The sequence below is a fragment of the Temnothorax americanus genome, unplaced genomic scaffold, assembly GCF_048541705.1.
Source record: "Temnothorax americanus isolate GAGA-0224 unplaced genomic scaffold, ASM4854170v1 Scaffold53, whole genome shotgun sequence".
NCBI lineage: Eukaryota > Metazoa > Arthropoda > Insecta > Hymenoptera > Formicidae > Temnothorax > Temnothorax americanus.
In genome coordinates, this window is record NW_027509688.1 from 670910 (window position 1) to 690000 (window position 19091).

Sequence of the window (19091 nt, forward strand, 5' to 3'; positions counted from 1 at the left end):
TAAATCAGCCATTAAGTTAATCGGAGCTTGGTCGAAGTGGCTCTTAAGTTTTAATTGCACGATATTGTTCTTACACGTTTTCCCTACAGCGCCTATATCTAATTTTTAAAATCAATTATAGCGCTCTACATTTTTGGGCGTACTTTAATTCTGTAAAAGAGTTTCGCAATTCCGTAAAGCTAATTAAAAGTTGTATGTATTTAATTAAATGTCGGTAATGACTACCACTATAGGATCCCCTTAATACCTTATGTCAAATAAAATTTTAACAGTTCTCATTTCTATAATTATATAATATTATACCTTATTATATATAATATTGAGTTTGTTTCTTTTAGCTGCACTAGCTGAACTGAGTCACACTGATGCAGTAAATTAGAGTAAAACAGAATATACTTGTCTCACTCGAACTTATTGCACCAATTCAGTCTAGTTCAACCAGTGCAGCTGGAAAAGAAACAGACAAATTATGTAACATTTGATTAAAGTATTAAACTATAAGTATATCTAGTAAAGATATATAACAAATTTTTTAGATAAAAATTATTTTATTTTGTAAGATTTGTACAATGATTTACACACGTGTAGATTTCAAATCATTCGTTTTCTAAAGATATTTCAAAATTAGTAGTTTCTTAAATAAAATATTTATTTTTTTATTTTTTATTATAGAGCATTGTTATGACAGATTAATAATATGTTTGAAGCAGAAAGGTCTGATTCTAATTATTTGTTCATGATATTTCATTATTTATTTTTCTAATAAAGTTACTTATTATATAACACGCACATACAAACTATGTATTTATTTTAATCCAGATATATTATTCTGTTTGAAATATCATAGTTGAAAAATGACTTTAAAGAATGATTGTATATATTTTAGAAATTGCAACATAGATACTCCGTAAAGCAACTTTTGTGCAAAAGACTTCTTCAAACTCTACTAATTAAAAAAATATTTACATGTCAACACTTATACCAAACATATTGTAACTTTCTTTCTGTAAAATATTAAAATATTAGAATAGCTATAATCTGCCCTTACCTGCCCTATTTTTTGTATATATAATGCCTTTATTTTCAATTTTATATCTAAGTGGCTCCCTTTAAATATTTTTATCTAATTTATATTCTTCTTTGGATATTAAAATTGAGTCATTTATGTTATTTATAGATAACTTTGTTAATGTCTCTATCAATAATATATTTATCACAGTAGTATGTTATTACAAACTTTTTATCTGAAAGAATTTTTGTGTATTTTTGTTAATATAAAAAATAAATACAGTAAAGATGACATATAACAGACTTAATAAGCATATGATTAAAATACATAATATAAATTGATTAACTAACCTGATTTAATCATCCCATTCATCATCGTCAGTAGTATCACTAGTGGATTCTTCGCTTTCACTATGAATTGCACGAGATCGTTCAGCCAGAGCTCTAGATAATGCGTCGGCTAAACCACCACGAAGTGCAGGTACTGTATTAGATTTTGCTTCATTTCGAACAGGTTTCAGTTCAATCCCTTCACGTATCTGTCGTAGCAAGTCTCCCCTTGAATCCTCAACTAATGCTGGTTTGATCTCTGTTTTATCAACTTTCTATAAAGTAAAATATCTATCAAATCATGTTTCTGATATAATTAAGACTAAGATTGAGATTGTTTCATTTCTTTTTTTTTCAATTAATTAGCTTGAAATATTTGTAATTTGTTCAAATAAAAATAATTAGATTTTGCCTCATTATTTTTTCCTTTTCTTTCTTCTCCTTTTTTCATCGTTTATTTCTCTCTCTCTCTCTCTCTCTCTCTCTCTCTCTCTCTCTCTCTCTCTCTCTCTCTCTCTCTCTCTCTCTCTCTCTCTCTCCCTCTCTCTACCTTATTTTTCCATTTTCTATATTATACCATTTTCTATATTACTTAAACGTATTTACTAAACTAAATACTAAAAATATTAAAGAACAGAAAGTTAATGCTTTCTTCTTTCATTTTTATATACAATAGAGTCCGAGAACAGCATAATTTTAATTATATTATTCTATTCTCATTTAACATATTATAATATTTCAGAATTAATATAGTATTTCACTAAGTAAGTTATTATATAATTTTAATATTTGTTTAAAATGTACTTTTTTTCTTTAATCTTTAGGAAGCAAAAATTTATAAAAGATTAAAAGTATAGAAATAGAATTATAATCTTATCTCTCGTTATCACAATAGAAATCAATCTTTTTGAGTATTTTATGATTTCAGAAATTTCTTATCAAGAATTAAAGTATAACATTATTCATATAATCTACACACTATACCATTTGTAAGTTTTGATAGTCCAATGATAAAACAAAATGATATTGTACATTTGATTAAAGTATAAATATAAAACAAATTAATTAAAATTAAAAAACGTTACAATATAATTAGAGATTATAATTATCTTAGAAAACATGAAAAACAAAACTCTATATAGAAGTGAAAGAATTTTAATTCTACAATCCTAATTTTACAGTAACATGGAATTAAAAATAAAATAACTATTTATTGCTATATACTTGGTTTCTAGTAAAGTAGATACTCTTATACGTACTACACAATGCATAGACAAGATGCATACAGCATCACATATTACATCCATGGACAACGATTTGTCCCATACTAGACTTGTAAAGTAAGTCTGAAAGAGATATATCCATCCTGTCCTATCTAGTAGATTTATATACAGGGTTTACCAAAAGTATGAAAATCCCTTAATTTTACAAAAACTATGCATTTTACAAAAAAATGTTTTGGACAAAACTTATAGGGTTTAAAAAGATCTATTTACTGATCTTACCAGTTTGATCTTAGATGGCGTCGTTAAGGTCAAGTCAGGGTCATATACAAAATTTGAATTTTTTAAATTTGACCTATTTTTTATTGCATATTCTTGTACCCCTTGTCAATATATTTTCAGTTCTCAGTGTACACACACACACACACACATACACGCACACACGTACATATGTGTACACGCGCATACACGAGCTCATACATACATACATATACATACGCACATACATTCACACACATATACACTCACTTACTCACTCATTCACTTACTCACTCATACATACACACATATACACACACACATATACACAAACTCACATACATGTATATAAAATATACACATATACATGAATCTACTAAATGGAACGGTATAGGTATTTTTCGAACTTGCTTCACTAGTTTGACATGGGATGAATCGTTGTCTATGGATATACAGTATCACATATTACATATACATCAATTCTATAATAAAGATTAAAATACAAAGATCTAAAAAATTAGAAAAATAGTATTTTTATACATATAATTACGTTTATGTAATTTTAGTATAAAAGAGAAAATGCAAAAGAAAAAAATTGATAAATTTTTGTAAAACAAATTAATTCTCTGTCAAAAATATCATAGATCACTCATGTTTGTACATACCCTTAAAATTGTACCGCTTCTAATAGATTCCATGAGCATTGGTCTAAGATCTGTGATTGAGTCTTCATTATTGTTATTAGTAACATTTGTGCTGTTGGGGCTACTCAAGTCTGATAAAGGTGGCAGAGGTGGTGGTGCAGGAATGTTTGTACTGATTTTCGAAGGAGCTCTAACTGGAGCTGAAGCTAGAGCTAGAGCTGGAGCTGGAGCTAGACCTGGAGCTGGAGCTTGAGCTTGAGCTTGAGGTGGAGGTGGAGGTGGAGGTGGAGGTGGCGGAAGAGCCGGTGCCGATGTTATAGTTGGTGGAGGTGGTCTTGATGGTAAGATTCTGTGTACTGGTGGAATATTGGACGAAACAATTAAAGGTACACTCGGAGGTAGGCTAGATGGCACACTTGGTAATGCAGAAGATGTGCTAAAACGATTTGGAGGTAAAGGCGGAGCAATACGTGTTTGATGCTGAAACACAATATAACTTTTTTATTGTTATATATACAATTATATATTATTTTAATATTATATTTTAATGTTATATATAAAATATTAGTATTTTAAATTTATTAATGTAATATATATGAAACTATGTAAAAAGCTATATATCATAAAAAAATAAGATTATATATGTTGGGCTCAAAAACCGAAAATCCTCACTGAGCGAAAAAACCGACCACAACGCGTTCTGGCATATTCAAAAAGGCCACAATGCAAAATTTGTATCGTGGAACTTTCAAAAACGCTTACAATGCATTCTGGAAATGTAAAAATGCCATAACGTGTTGTGGATGTTTATCGATACAGCCATGACGCAATGTGGATGTTTTTGACAGAAATAAAATTATAAAGATAATTAACAGTTAGCCTTATGTAGACTAACTGTTAATTTTTTTTTATAATTTAGTTTCTTTATAATTTTATTTTTATCACATCATGTCATGGCTGTATCAATAAGCGTCCACAACGCATTGTGATATTTTCACACTGCTAGAACGCGTTGTGAGCATTTTTGACACAAATTTCGCGTTGTGGCCTTTTTGGATATGCCAGAACGCGTTGTAATCGGTTTTTTCGCTCAGTGAGCGTTTTTAGTCTTTGTGCTTGACATATATACATACATACATACATACATACATATATATATACATATATACGTATGTATATATTTATAGGACTATTTTAATTAATCCAAGTGATTATCCCAAATTATTTGTTATTCGGAAAAATGTTTCAAATAGAACTAACTCTATTTTGAGGTCATCTTATGATGAACACAAATCTTGCCTAGTGGAGGTGTATGAGATTTCAAAGTAACCTTTTTTTTTAATGGAACTCTATTTTTTATTTTATCACCTTTTTCTATTAATCAATTTGAATAACTTTTGTTTGAAACATTTTTTTATTTGCTTAATATATTTTTAGATATTCTAGGAGAAAATTTGGTAAATTTTTCAATATTTAACTTATGATATCTTGATAATTGTTTATTGGAGAGAAAAATAATACAGAACTTTTTGACTTAATTTGGTTTCAACAATATGCTGCTGCGATAGTGCCCCTACTTTTATAAACACTTAGATATGTTATAACGTAATTTATACAATATTCTATTTTTGGACACTATTGCAACAGCATATTCTTAAGACCAAATCAAGTCAAAAAGTCCTGTACCACTTTTCACTCCAACAAACAATTACAAGATATCGTAAGCTAAATATTGAAAAATTTACTGAATTTTTCTTGAAAATATCTAAAAAAATATTAGACAAATAAAAAAGTGTTTCAGACAAAAGTTGTTCAAAAATTGTTTAATAGAAAAAGTGTTAAAATAAAATATAGGGTTCTTGAAAAAGTCATTAAAAAAAATAAAGGTTACCTTTAAATCTCAGAAGCATCTCCACTAGACACGATTTGTGACCATCAAAAGATGTCCCCCTCGAAATAAAGTAAGTTCTATTCTAAATATTTTTTTCAAATAACGAATAGTTTAGGAGATAATTGCGAGATTAATTAAAATGGCTTACTTTGTATAAAAGTATAAATTAGGTTTATGATTTAAAGATTAAAGATATTAATCTAGTATATAATCTACTAAAAATATTTTTATTTTATATAATATTATGTAATAAAATATTATGTAATAAAATTTTCAATATAAGATATTAATATTTATAATCTTTATAATATATGTATTAACCCTAGTTTGCCATATTCGATCCAGTGGACCGCTGAATGTTTTTCAGTTTTCTAGTTTTCACATAATAACATAATTTTCTAGTTTCCTTATAATAAGTTCAGTTTAAACTAAAATCATTTTCTTAACTTGATATTATCATAAATCTTATTTAGACTATGTATTTCCAATTCCTATATCACAAGCTCAAAAATATTAATTAGATTGAAAATAACAATACAACAAAGCTGAGCGGTCTCACGGACTGGTTTGTGACAAATTAAGGACTCGAAAATAAGTGTAACTAGCCAGAGTATTCTAAAAATATTATTTTAAAAGTTTTTATAAAAGAAATACAATTTTATATATGTATAAAATGTTTGCGATCAATAACATTTATTTTAATAATATAATAATAAATTTCTTTATTATATCCAATATTTTTATTTTATTATATATAAATTTTATAGAAAATTATAATTTGTTTAATAAAATTTATACTTATTGTTTATATAGTAAAAAACAAAAATGTTAGTTAATAAAACTATTAATTAACATTAATATTACCAATATCAGAATAAAACTCACAGGTATTGTTCGTGCTGGAACAGGTGGAGGATATTCCTGCCTCTGTGGCAGTGCAGGAGGCTCGTTACTATTTTTCGCATTAACCAATGGCCGAATATCTTCTTGCACTGCACTCATACCTCCGTTCCTTTCAATGAAATCATAAATAAACTTCCGAGTACCTTTATCTTGGAGTTCATATTCCGAAACACCAGCATTATTAAAAAATTGTTGTAATTGTGAATCTACAGAATCTAATTCTAAACCTTTGTTATTAACATCCCATCCTAAGTGTGCCACATGTCTGTAAAGACATAAAAGTAATATTCATGTACGGTTTAAATAACTAATAAACATATAATGCAAAATAAAATTTGAATCTATACCTGAAATTAGAAGGGAGGCTGATATCATCCTTAGTCAACTTGCGCTTAAGATCTTGTTCACTTTTTTTCTTTTTAGTTTTGTACATTGAACTGCTAGAAGCACTTCTATTAACACCAACTGTAGCATGCGCACCATTTGACAAATTACCTGATGGACCTGATGTGACACTAAAGGATGATATTTTACTTTGATTCTTCCAAGGCAAAGTACTACTAGCTTGCATTTCTTTTGCTTTCCTTTCTTGCCTTCTTTGACGTTTAGCATTTAATTTTCCAAGAAGTATATTTCTATTAAAAAAATATAAATATAAGAAAGTAATTATTTTTATTAACCTGACGTACTTGTAATAAAACTTTTTTTCACTTTTATTCATATTAAATTCATGTAAAGCCTAGTCATGCAGTTGTGTATAAGCCTACAAGACTAGGCTTCATCACATTCATTTTACGGTTGTTTATTAACTGTCAAGAAAAAAGGAGAATTTTTGAAACATATTATAAGTGTGTTAAAGCGCTAAAGTGTTTTTTCATCCAAATATCTTATTATTTGACACGCAAGAATTCTCAGTGTGCTATTTTTCGCCTCGTCATGACCTCATATGACGACAGAAAATATCCAGAAGCCTTAACATACCTTAATGTAATAGCTTCAGTTTCGCTTGCAAAATTAAATCCAGCCATACAATCTTCTGCCTCAAATGTATGAAAATATGACATTGGCGCTTTATAATCCATTGAATTATAGATTTCATGTTCCCATAACATTATCTTCCTTTGCAAACAATATAATCGCAAAAAGAAACTGCGTCTTGGATTATCTCTTATCAAGGTAATAATACCTGTATTCTTTTTAATCCAATCTTTATGTAAGGGAGCTTCAGTCAAATATAATTGTATAACACCAGCTGCTAAACACTAAAACAGCAATACAAACAAGCAATATAAAAAATATGTATGAGGTATGGACAAAAAGTTCATGAACTCTGTAAAATCTGATATGGCAACAGTGGTTAAACATCAATATTGCAGGTATGCAGCAGCATGTTTATACTATGTTCAGTAACAATTGTGTCTTATTTGAATATGTATGTTGTTGTCAGCAGCTCTTTGTGTAGTAGTGTGCTAGGACACGGGGTCGATTTTTAAATTATCATGGAGAACAAATAACGAATAAACATTAAGTTTCTCCTGAAGTTTCTCCTTGGTGTTTGAACAAGTTCGAGCACGCTCATAACATTTTTATCAATACATAAAGTTGAAGGACGGCACTGTGTCTCTCAATCATTTAATCCACTTAAAAACAGTAGAACATAAAGTAGACTCACCGTACATCATCTTTAACATTTCATGAATTTTGGTACTATTTTTACAAAGTTTCACGAGATTTTACGTTTATTATGTTTTTTTTATTTTTCTATTAATTTTAATCTCGGTTTAACTTACTTTTTACCTTCTTCTAATTTTCAGAACTAAGAAAAGATAAAAAGTAAGTTAAACCAAAATTAAAGTTAATCTACGTTGGTAGAAATAAACATTAATTGCTCTTCATAATTTAAAAATTGACTACGTGTCTAATACACTATTATACAAAGAGCTACTGACAGATGTGCATTCAAAGAAGACAATTGTAACTGAACATGGTATAAACGTGCTGCTACATATCTGCAATATTAAAGTTCGACCACTATTGTCACATTGGATTTTATGTCAGAGTTCACTAACATTTTGTCCATACCTCATATACATAATAGTTTAAATTATAAAAACAATATAAAAAATAAATTTCTAATTAATTAAAATTATCTTATAATTATATAAACAATTGTCTTGATAAGAAATGTTAAATGTTCTTTAATGTCCTTTACTAAAGTAAGTAAAATTATATACAAGTTATAATTACTTCTTTAATATATTATAACATCATATTCCATTATAATATTTCAATACAAAATATTTTATAATATTGATATGCATTTACTGCTTATACAAATTTATATAAATACAAAGTTTGAGTATTCATAAGTAATGTATTATTGTACATATGTAAATAAAAAAAATAAATTATATTTTTGGATTTATATAAACATTAAAATAAAATAATAGAATTTTTTTATATTATTATTAATCGTAACTAAAAAAAAACTAAATTTTTTTCAATGTATGCTATGATATCACTCATTTCCTTAGTACACTAAATTATTTAAAATTACATTTTTACTACAAATTAACTATATGCATTTTTATAAATATATGGCTATGTATCTCTTCAGTTTTTTTTTATATTGTTATTCTAACTATTAATGTTATTATACTAATTATTAAAACTATTCATCAATTGAACCATGTTGAATCAATAGATCAATATCAAGATATTCGTAACGACACTGATAATTACGCGAAAAATTTTTCTAAAAAATATTACCTGGCATCGATTCCCTATCAGCTGAAAGACTTGTTCATTTTCCTCCGGTTTTAGGAGTATTGTGCCCCTATGCTTGTCCGTGTTGCCTGACTTCATTTTATCGTCAAACTAGGTTAGGATCGTCACGCAGGTATTACTCAATCTAAGGCCGCTCCTCTTTTCGCACCTAAAGCGTTTCTTTCATCATCATTACATCAACGTATGTTGATCTATCGCCCATTCGCATAATCGCACATTCAGCGACGATACAGCCTCGGTAAAGAGAAAAGACGGAAGACGAGAGATCCAAATATGCATATATTATTCACGTAAGTTTTGAATCAACTACTAAACTTGACTCTTTAATACTCTTCGATGACAAATACTCTCACGTCGATATATAAATCCGAGAGAAACTCTCGACTCCACTCGACTCAAGATAACGATGACATTTCTCATCTATCCGGTTCAACGTTCCGCATTTCTACGTTTCTTCATGTGACGCATTCTCACGACTCACCAACTCACCAGTCACCAGTCACCATGCGGGATTATACACTCCCTGTACGGAAACGCTTGCCGCGCGGCAAAGAGCGACGCGGTAGCCAATGGGCGCGTTCAGCAGAGCCGCTCGGGGTCAAATCATGAATCTTTTCCTCTAGGGTGGAAACGTGAAAAATGAAAAATCTCTCTTTCTATTAGGAATGTTTGGTGTAAAACTCGGGGCAGATGGCGCTATGGCGTCTAGTCCTGTCATGGCGGCGTCACTAACACGAACTTAATATACATGTATGTGTTGGTGTATGCGTGAGCCTATCTGTTACTACGTTTACGCGAGCGTTACTTCTGTAGTAACTTACGATATATCACTCGTTTACGCGGAGTTAATTATCGTAAGTTACCTACAAAATCTCGTTTACGCGAAGGAATTATCGTAAGTTACTACAGAAGTAACGCTCGCGTAAACGTAGTATGTGATACTTCGCGGCTAGTTCGATTCATCAATTCGATTCGACTCGATTCGATTCGACCGTAATAATCTTCTTTCGACTTTTTGATGAATCGAACTAGCCGCGAAGTATCACAGAGGCTCACGCATACACCAACCATACATGTATATTGAGTTAGTGTTAGTGACGCTGCCATGACAGGACTAAACGCCATGGAGCCGTCTGCCCCAAGTTTTACACCAAACATTCCTAGTCATATAAAACTTTTCACTTTCCACGTTCCACAATACATGATTGACCCCCAGTAGCAGTCGAACGTGATTGGCTCTTACTTTTAAAACCAACCAATTAACGCAGAGTGTTGATTAAGACGAACTCAACAGTTGTGTCTGCTGAACGCGGCCAATCAAAGTTGAATCGAGTCACAGATACCTATTTGGCTTTACACAGGACGCGGAAATGCTTGCCGCGCGGCAAGTGTTTCCGCGTCCTGTGAGCAGAAGCCATATGGCCGCGTTCAGCCGCACACAACTGTTGAGTGTCGTCTTATCAACACGCTACGCTGATTTGTTGGGTCTAAAGGTGCGAATTCATGGGACACTCGTTTCAGCGTATCGCGAAATCACGTGATTTCGCGCTGACGCTAGCGTCAAGCAAAGAAAGCTGGATTTTCTCAGCTTTAGCGTCAAAGCCAAAGCAGCGCGAAGACGCCAAAATTTTGACGCTGTTTTCCTTTTCATAAATTTCAATTGACGCCGACGTCACGTGTGGTCATGCGACCTTCTTGCCGCTGAAAATGAGCGTCGAGCGTCAGCATGAAAAGGCACCTTAAAAGTAAGAGCCAATCACGCACGTTCGATTGCTACTGAGCGGTTTGTTCTGCTGAACGCGTCCTATAAAAAGTGATGGCCGGTTTCTATTATAGCTTACTTGTAAAGGACCCAAACTCTTGGGTCAAAACGTCGTGACGTTTATTTTTAATTATATTTGCCAAAGGTTGTCGAAATAAATACTTCATTCGTATATATTTGGCCGGAAACGAACGTCTTTTTAAAGAATCTCTATATGACATTGTTTGAATTTCGAATCGTATGAAGACTTTTGAAGTGCAATTGAAAAAGGTTTGTGAGTCATTCGTTTATATGTAATTAATTATTTATTTTTACACCATGCATTTAGCCGAAATAGATAAATTAATAAAAGTTTTTATATGGAATCGTTTATTATCCCTGGCAGAAAATTTCTATGAATAACTACAAAATTTGACTAGAAATAGAAATTTGTACATTTTTGTTGAAATATTTAATTTTTTGTAAAAATAGTTATTTTTTTGTAGAAATATCTACGAAATAGTACCACAAATTACAATGTTCTCAAATCAAAAAATTATTGCAAGTAGTATTTTATGAAAAATTACAATTTTATAAAAAATAATACAAAAATCTACAAATTTTAAAAATTTAAAAGAAGAAACAAAATCTTAAAAAATTAAAACATCTGCTTACTTGTAGAATACTACAATTATTTATAAATGACTATAGAAATCTACCACAATTTACGTATCGTAAAACTATGCAACTTAGAAAATCTAATTCAGTTTTTAGTTTCTCATAAAATACTACGCAACTGCGTACAAATACTAAAAAATACCGATTTGTTTGTACAGCTCAAAAATGTATTACAATTATGGCTAATTAGTAATTTTTAGTTAAATGTTACAAGTTTTTACACAAATCTTCCAAAATTTATCTATTAATTATTAGTAACTTCTTAATTCGCAGAAGTCAAAATACTTATATTTTTATTTTCGTATAGTCTGTTGTAAAGTCCAATAGAAAAATACATAAATGTACAATTTTTTATCTATATAAATTTCTGATTCGTAAATGGTTGTAATTTTGCATACAATACTACAAGGTTTTTACAACTCGTAAATTCATGAAAATCTACATAAATTTGCTTTTTTTTAGATGTTTATAAGATACTACAATTTTACATGGAAATTAACAGACCTTCAACCAAACCTTCAACCTTTCCATGGAAAATTGTAGTATCTTATAAAAATCTAAAAAAGCAAATACATGTAGATTTCCATGGATTCAAGATTCGTAAAAGGTTTAAGATTTTTGTTGTTTTCTGCTCCGATTAATGTGATCTTCTGATTAAACTCACTCTTCGTCTCTTTTTAAGGGGACAGTTAGAAAGAGATGCAGAGTGAGTTTAATCGGAGGATCACGTTAATCGGAGACTGGTATCGGCCCATAGTATATTTGAGCTGATCAGCCAATAATCAAACTAATTTACTAGTTATTTACTATACGCGTATCAAGTGATCGGTGTAATCAGCCAGTACATTTCGCGCATGCGCAGCACAGTAACCTGCGCATACATTAACCTTATTAACTGAACTTATTTTGCAAATAACTCAGAAATTTATTAATTCACAAATGTTACACTGGTATATTTGTAAATCACAAACGATTTCCTTAATTACAGTTATCAGTGACCCAAAATCTGTTTGTTACTAAAAAGTGTCGGCTGATATCATGGCCAAAATAAAATTGTTAATTACAAACAAACTAATTGGTCACAAACGTTAAAAATTGATTGACAATCAATCACAAACGATTTTAGGCCGGTATTCATTGTTATTTAAGACCATTAAGTCAATCTCAAGATGTCATTAACCAATCACAGAGCCGTATTAGCATCTTAAGATGTTACTAGGTTATTCTACATAGATGTTGTTTGTCAAGGATAATCGGGATAAAGGCGTTAAACACAAAGACGTCGATTGCAGCAACGATGTCACGGTCGCCAAAATGTTGTTTGTCAAGGATAATCGGGATAAAGGCGTTAAACACAAAGACGTCGATTGCAGCAACGATAAAAGGCTGTATTTTAATTTTGACAAAGTCTTCGTACAGAGACGCGCACGCTCGTAACCGTTGCAGGGGACTGACTCTTACTACTGCTTCGCCACTTCTCACCCACAGAATTACCACCCTAAGCCTAGGAACTTTTTTAACATCGGATCGTAGTGTATGATCGGTGGTAACTTACTTCGTCGTGGCGACAGTGACTACCTAGTATTGCCAACTTAAATCTAGAACTCTTTTAACAATAGAAGTCGTAGTCGTGAGTTGTAAGAAATTGACCAATCACATTCGAAGTTGAGGAGAATATTCAATCTGTGATTGGTCAATTTCTTACAACTCACGACTACGATTTTTATGTAGAATCACCTTTAGACGGTCTTATAAGATCTGATTTATGAATACCGGCCTTAGGCCCGGTTTCACCAACGTGATTTCGATTAAACTCACTCTTCGTCTCTTTCTAGGGGAATAATTGGAAAGAGATGAAGAGTGAGTTTAATCGACCGATTAGATTAATCACGTTGGTGAAACCGGGCCTTAAATAAAAAATTATCAAATTTAGTAATTTCTGTCGGCTAACTTCATAGAGGTGACGGTGGAGGTGGCGACGGCGGCGGCGGTGACGATGGCGGCGGCGGCGGCGGTGGCGGCGGTGGTAGTGGCGGCGGTGGCGGCGGCGGTGGCGGCGGTGGCGACGGCGGTGGCGGCGGTGGCGGCGGTGGCGGCGGTGGCGGCGGCGGTGGCGGCGGTGGCGGCGGTGGCGACGGCGGTGGCGGTGGCGGTGGCGGTGGTGGTGGTTTTGCGTGTTTACCGTTCCTGTAGTGAGTGTCACGCAATTGAAAGCTTTCTCTCTCTCCTGCGATTCTTCGGTGGTCGCAATCTGTTTACCGCGGGAAAAACGATGTCGGGATACCGTAAGGTAAACTATTATGAATTGTGTCGACTGTGTACCAGCAGTGAGGGTAACAAGATGAATATTTTTCGCGATGAAGGACGCAGACGACAATTGCAAACGAAAATACAGACGTATCTACCGATACAGGTGAGCATTGATGCTCAACTCGCGACACAAGCTATTTTCGATCCTGTTGTAATAATGCGGTCACTTAACCCTATTTGTCAATTCAACTTGTCATGAGCAAGACAAAAATCCCCAAAAATGTCTGAAAAATCTATGAAGAATATTTGTGTCAGATATTAAGACTAAAGAATATACTCTGACACTTGGCGAGAATCACTTTTGAAAATCTATGAGAACAATGAAAATAACATATTTCTTAATCATGAGACCGCATTGTTAATATTTGAAATACGATTATGTTATTATATTCTTATTTTTCATGACAACATTATATGCTCGTTTATTTATATGTATGTATCATGAAAAGAATGGTTAAAGGAAGTTTTGTTAAGATTTAGGATAATAAAGCATAGATTATGATATTATGATATATATCTGCCTAGTCGATACAAAACATCAGTTACATTACACCTATGTTATAATTTTACACTCAACAATGTAAATGTACATGCACACAGTACACAGTATGTATGTACAATTGTACATACATACAATGTACATACAATGTATACAGTAATATTACGTTTATGTTGTGTACAAAATTATAATATAGATGTAATTTAACTGATATGCTTTGTGTTGACTGAGTGTACATACATTTGTATTACATCTGTATATGTTTCCTATAGTGGATATAACAAAATAGAAGTTTAACAGGTTTACGAAAATAACTTAAAATAAAGCAGATACTTTTAATTTATTTTTATCTTGTTACTAATATATATATATATATATATATTTAAGTCTTAGAAGATTTATAAGGTTTTTATTTTTTATGTAGAATATAGAATATAGAAACAATCAATATAAACAGGTCAACATAGGTTATAGTATATCTTTAAGATCAAATTATAAATTTTATATAGACTTTTACTATTACTGACACAAATTTTACATTTTTTTCTAGAACATTAAAATATTGTTTATATTTATATTATTTAGATTCAGAAATTTAACTTTCTTTGTTATTGATTCAGTCTATTTTAACATATTGAAAAAGAAATATATATGTAATATATTTATACAAGTTATCAAAATAATATAAACTGTAACTATTTAACAAATTAATTAATTTATTCATTTATTCATTTCTGGTACATTATTGATATATATGACATTAAATTAATATTTTATTTTATGATCTGATTGTCATAAAAGAAGAATTAAAATAGAATAAATTTTATCACATATTAAAATAAATAAATTTTAAATTATAATTATTTGTATTTCTTAAAGGTTATGGAGGAGGATTCATTACCAAAAATTGTATGCCACGAATGTGTCAAGAAGCTAGAGAGTTTTATAGAGTTTCGAGAAACTGTGGTCAATGCTGAGGGTATGTTGGAGTCTTATTTTACCTCGCTTCGTTTTTCTGAGGAATTTCTGAAAGAAGGAAAAGTTTATGTAAAGAATATCGAAAAGGAAAGACCGTCCACACCAGAGGATGATGTTCTAAAGTCTATGGATAAAGTGCCAACACCAGTGGGAGGCCAAATAATGAATAATCAACAATCAGTAGATCAAACACAGCACCAGCAACCTGTTGTAGTTAGCAATATAAATACTTCTAATATACAAATCATCAGTGGTGTGCAAGCAAGGGTACAGCAATACAAATGTGCTATGCAGGTTTGCAATTAATAAATAATACTTTTATATTAAATATAACAACGTTTTTGTTACATATATTCTACATATATTTATTAGTTTATTTATTTGCATCAAAAGTAATACAATATTTTTTTGGGTCCAGATGCAACCAGGCGGTATGGCAGCGGCTGTCGTTGAAGCTACAGCAGAAACTCATTACAGTTACCAACAACAAACTTCTCAAGTATCATCGCATCAATCAAATGAAGCGCAAAATCAAATCAGTGACCAACAAAATCAATCTCCCGCAATTCAGCAGCAAACTCAGAGCCAAATACAGAATCACAGCCAAATAAATCAGCAAGCACAATCCCAAAGAGCAATTTCTCAACAATTGAGTCAATCAGCACAATTATCTCAACAACAGAATCAAAGCCAAGTCAGTCAACAGGTACAAGGACAATCACAGATATCACAGCAGCTTCAACAATTACAAAGGCAACAACGTGAATTTGAAAAGCAGCATAGACAACTTCAACTTGAAAAACAGCAAGTACAAATTATAACACAGCAAGAATTTTCAGTAAAACAAGAGACGCCAGTTGTACATCAAAATAATAATATAGTTCTCAAAACTGAAACGGATATGGAACCGAATCAACAAATCATACAAAAAATACAATCCGAGGCCCAAAAAGATGAATCTCTTAACCCAAATGTACAAACTTATACTACAGTACAAGCAACGCCAGAAGTATTTTTAAATTTGGGTTTCAAAGAGAATCCATTAATGACAGTTCGAAATGACAAAGATTTTAAAGAATTTGCAAAAACATCATCTGATGACGGAATCTCTCGTAATTCAATCGAACAGATCAGAGAATTTCTGAGGCTTAGGTCAGGTTCAGAGCCAACATCTTTAATCACTGTGAATCCTCAAGGACAAGCTGCAAGAAATGCTATTTGTCGTGACTGTGGTAAAAGCTTTCCTTCATTCAACCAAATGAGCAATCATAATTGTAATGTTGAGACACTTATGAGTGAACCATCGGATACTGGAAGTAAAGATGATCCTTTGCACACTAATGTTAATGCCTTCAGTTGTGACATTTGTAGTAAGCCATTCAAACGAAAAGAACATCTCTTTCAACATCGAAAATTACATACCGGTGAGCGACCGTATGTATGTACGACATGTGCAAAAGCTTTCAGTCGTAAGGAACACTTGGTTAGACATTCGGTATCTCATACCGGACAGAAAATGCACGAATGTGAATTGTGTGGCAAAAGTTTTTCACGTAAGGATAATCTACATAAACATAGAAAAACGCATGGTGTATCTGGTCCTTACATTTGCGAAACTTGTGGGAAGTCATTTGTTGTAAAACATTATTACGTGATGCATTTAACTACTCATGCAGTCACTGTCATGGATGGTATAAATTGCCCAGATCCATTGCCATATAAATGCGATATATGCCATAAAGCGTTTTCAGTAAAACAATATCTTACTACACATAGACTTAGACACAGATCAAAAAATAATAATAATTCTGCACAAAATAGTTTAAACGTGCAACAATCAAATGCCACGAATAATGTGAATGTAGTGACAAATAACGTTAGCAGTACTGGAAATTTAAATAATGGACAATCTAGCAATGAGTCAACTGTAGAAATGCAAAGCGTTATTGACCAGAACGAACAAGTTAACGGATCATTTACTAACACTCAGTATCATACTAATATGCAAGAATTTCAATGAGATAAGGAAAAGCGTGTCTATTACGTTCTCTTGCCAAATGGTAACAATCATAAGATCGTGGTTGTATAAGCAAGAGAAACTTTATGACGCGCTAAAATATTTTTTTATATGGTTTTGTTCTTGAACGTGAATGTGGTGTTTGTATTTTAATACTACAGGATGAGAATCAAAGTGATTTTGACAACTTAGATATTTTGATGTATACACATCGGACAGAGAGTAGATCTGTTGAATACTTTAAGAGATTGCTGGGCTTGACAATGTAAATATATTTTGCCAACAAAACATTAGCTATATGGAATGCATATTGTAGTTTTTAAATGAATGCTTATTCATATCCAATATTTCAAAAATATATGTTATTAATACTTGTATATAATACCCATGTATACAGGTATATTAATACTTATATGCAGCATTCTGTATACGAGTACATTCAACTTTAATACAGTAAAAGAATAGAAAATAAATCTGCAAAATTCAATATGTTTACATTATACATCAAAATCACAAATTGGTTTGAATTTATGAATCTTGTTAATGTAACAAGGTTATTGTAATTCAATTCATGAAAAACATATAATGAAGTAAATTAAGATTTATATTTATTGATGTATTTATATGAATATATAACGGACTAATACACAGATATTAAGTAATAAAAATTTTAACATCAAAATAAAATCGAAATGTATAAGAATTTGAAAAAAGTTTATCTCCAAGACTGTATCTTTTCTACAAATTTTTCAATAACAAACTATTTGCTTGTTTACAGTTGCATTTTTCTGTACTTATTGTACAGTATACTGTATATGAAATAGAATGTATATATATTTTTGTTTTGAAGAAAAAAAGGAAAGAAATATATCTAGAAAACTTAATTAAAGTAAATATACAAAATTTTGTAACAATTTGAAGGTAATAATATTTGAAACGTCGAAAAAAGTAAAATTTTACCATATCTGATCAACGATTAATAAAGTAATATTTTTGATATTGTATTAGTTTAATATGGATCATCAATTTTATCAGCACAATTCTATATGACACTCAAACTGAATTGCGATTTTGATGTCTAGCATTGGCGTTTTAGAAATTAAGTTTTATTGTTCTTTTGTGATATCTACATCAGAGTGTCTCAGGTTTTTCCAAAAGTTTAGTATTATGTTGTATGAGCAGAAGAAAAAAATGTATATAAACATAGGTCTCAAAATGCTTTATTAGAAAGTTACAGTAAAAGTTTAGAATTTTGTATTGAAGAAATAATGGTCTTGTCATAGATAAGTGACACGTATACATAAGTGATATGCCGTTCGATAATATTTATCTTCTTTTCTTCTAGCTGTACTTAGCTGGGCCCGAACAGACGAGACACTTTGTAGTGCTTCTCTATAGGTTTACAATGTGTCTCGTCTGTCCGTGCCCTTTGAAATAGATGAAGATAATCATAAAACTTTGTATGAATATTAGAGCAGTACCTTGCATTATCCCAAAATTCCGTGAGTTTTCACAAACGAATATTTGGATAGTCATTTGGTATTCGGTTTGTGTGCAGGGAATGCAAGGACTTCTGTTAGACAATATTAATAAAGATTCTTTAACAGAAAAATGCCGTATCACACAGTTTTTATCAATGTTCATTTGCAATTACGCGCTTGGGTTTAAATATTTAATATATCGATGTAAAGCTTGTATTGATATTGGCAGATGATACTTTGAAATGTAAATTGAAGTGAAATTGTTTTTTATACATTTATATCGTACTTTTGCTATAACTTTCTAATATAACATTTTGGGACCTATTATATATTTTTTTATAAC

The 19091-nt window shown here is 31.2% G+C and overlaps 2 protein-coding genes across 3 annotated transcripts in view; one reads left to right on the forward strand and one right to left on the reverse strand.

Annotated features, from left to right (window-relative positions):
- Positions 1–1359: 1359 nt before the first annotated feature.
- On the reverse strand, positions 1360–9573 carry LOC143904527 (uncharacterized). Its single transcript, XM_077419283.1, has 6 exons — positions 9027–9573; positions 7239–7519; positions 6605–6892; positions 6240–6522; positions 3485–3943; positions 1360–1613 (listed from the first exon to the last, which is right to left on the reverse strand). Exons 1-6 carry the CDS (start codon positions 9120–9122, stop codon positions 1365–1367), a joined length of 1656 nt encoding a protein of 551 aa, XP_077275409.1. The 5' UTR covers positions 9123–9573; the 3' UTR covers positions 1360–1364.
- A 3871-nt stretch (positions 9574–13444) lies between these two features.
- LOC143904487 (uncharacterized) overlaps positions 13445–19091 on the forward strand; it is a 6990-nt gene continuing 1343 nt past the window's right edge. The window contains exons 1-3 of one of the 2 annotated variants that reach the window (XM_077419213.1): positions 13445–13876; positions 15152–15544; positions 15669–19091. The exon at positions 15669–19091 is cut by the window's right edge and continues 1343 nt beyond it. In XM_077419213.1, coding sequence (XP_077275339.1) covers positions 13460–13876; positions 15152–15544; positions 15669–17270 — 2412 coding nt within the window. In that variant the 5' untranslated portion in view covers positions 13445–13459 and the 3' untranslated portion in view covers positions 17271–19091. The remainder of the gene's footprint in view (positions 13877–15151; positions 15545–15668) is intronic. The other variant, XM_077419214.1, reaches the window with a different exon arrangement.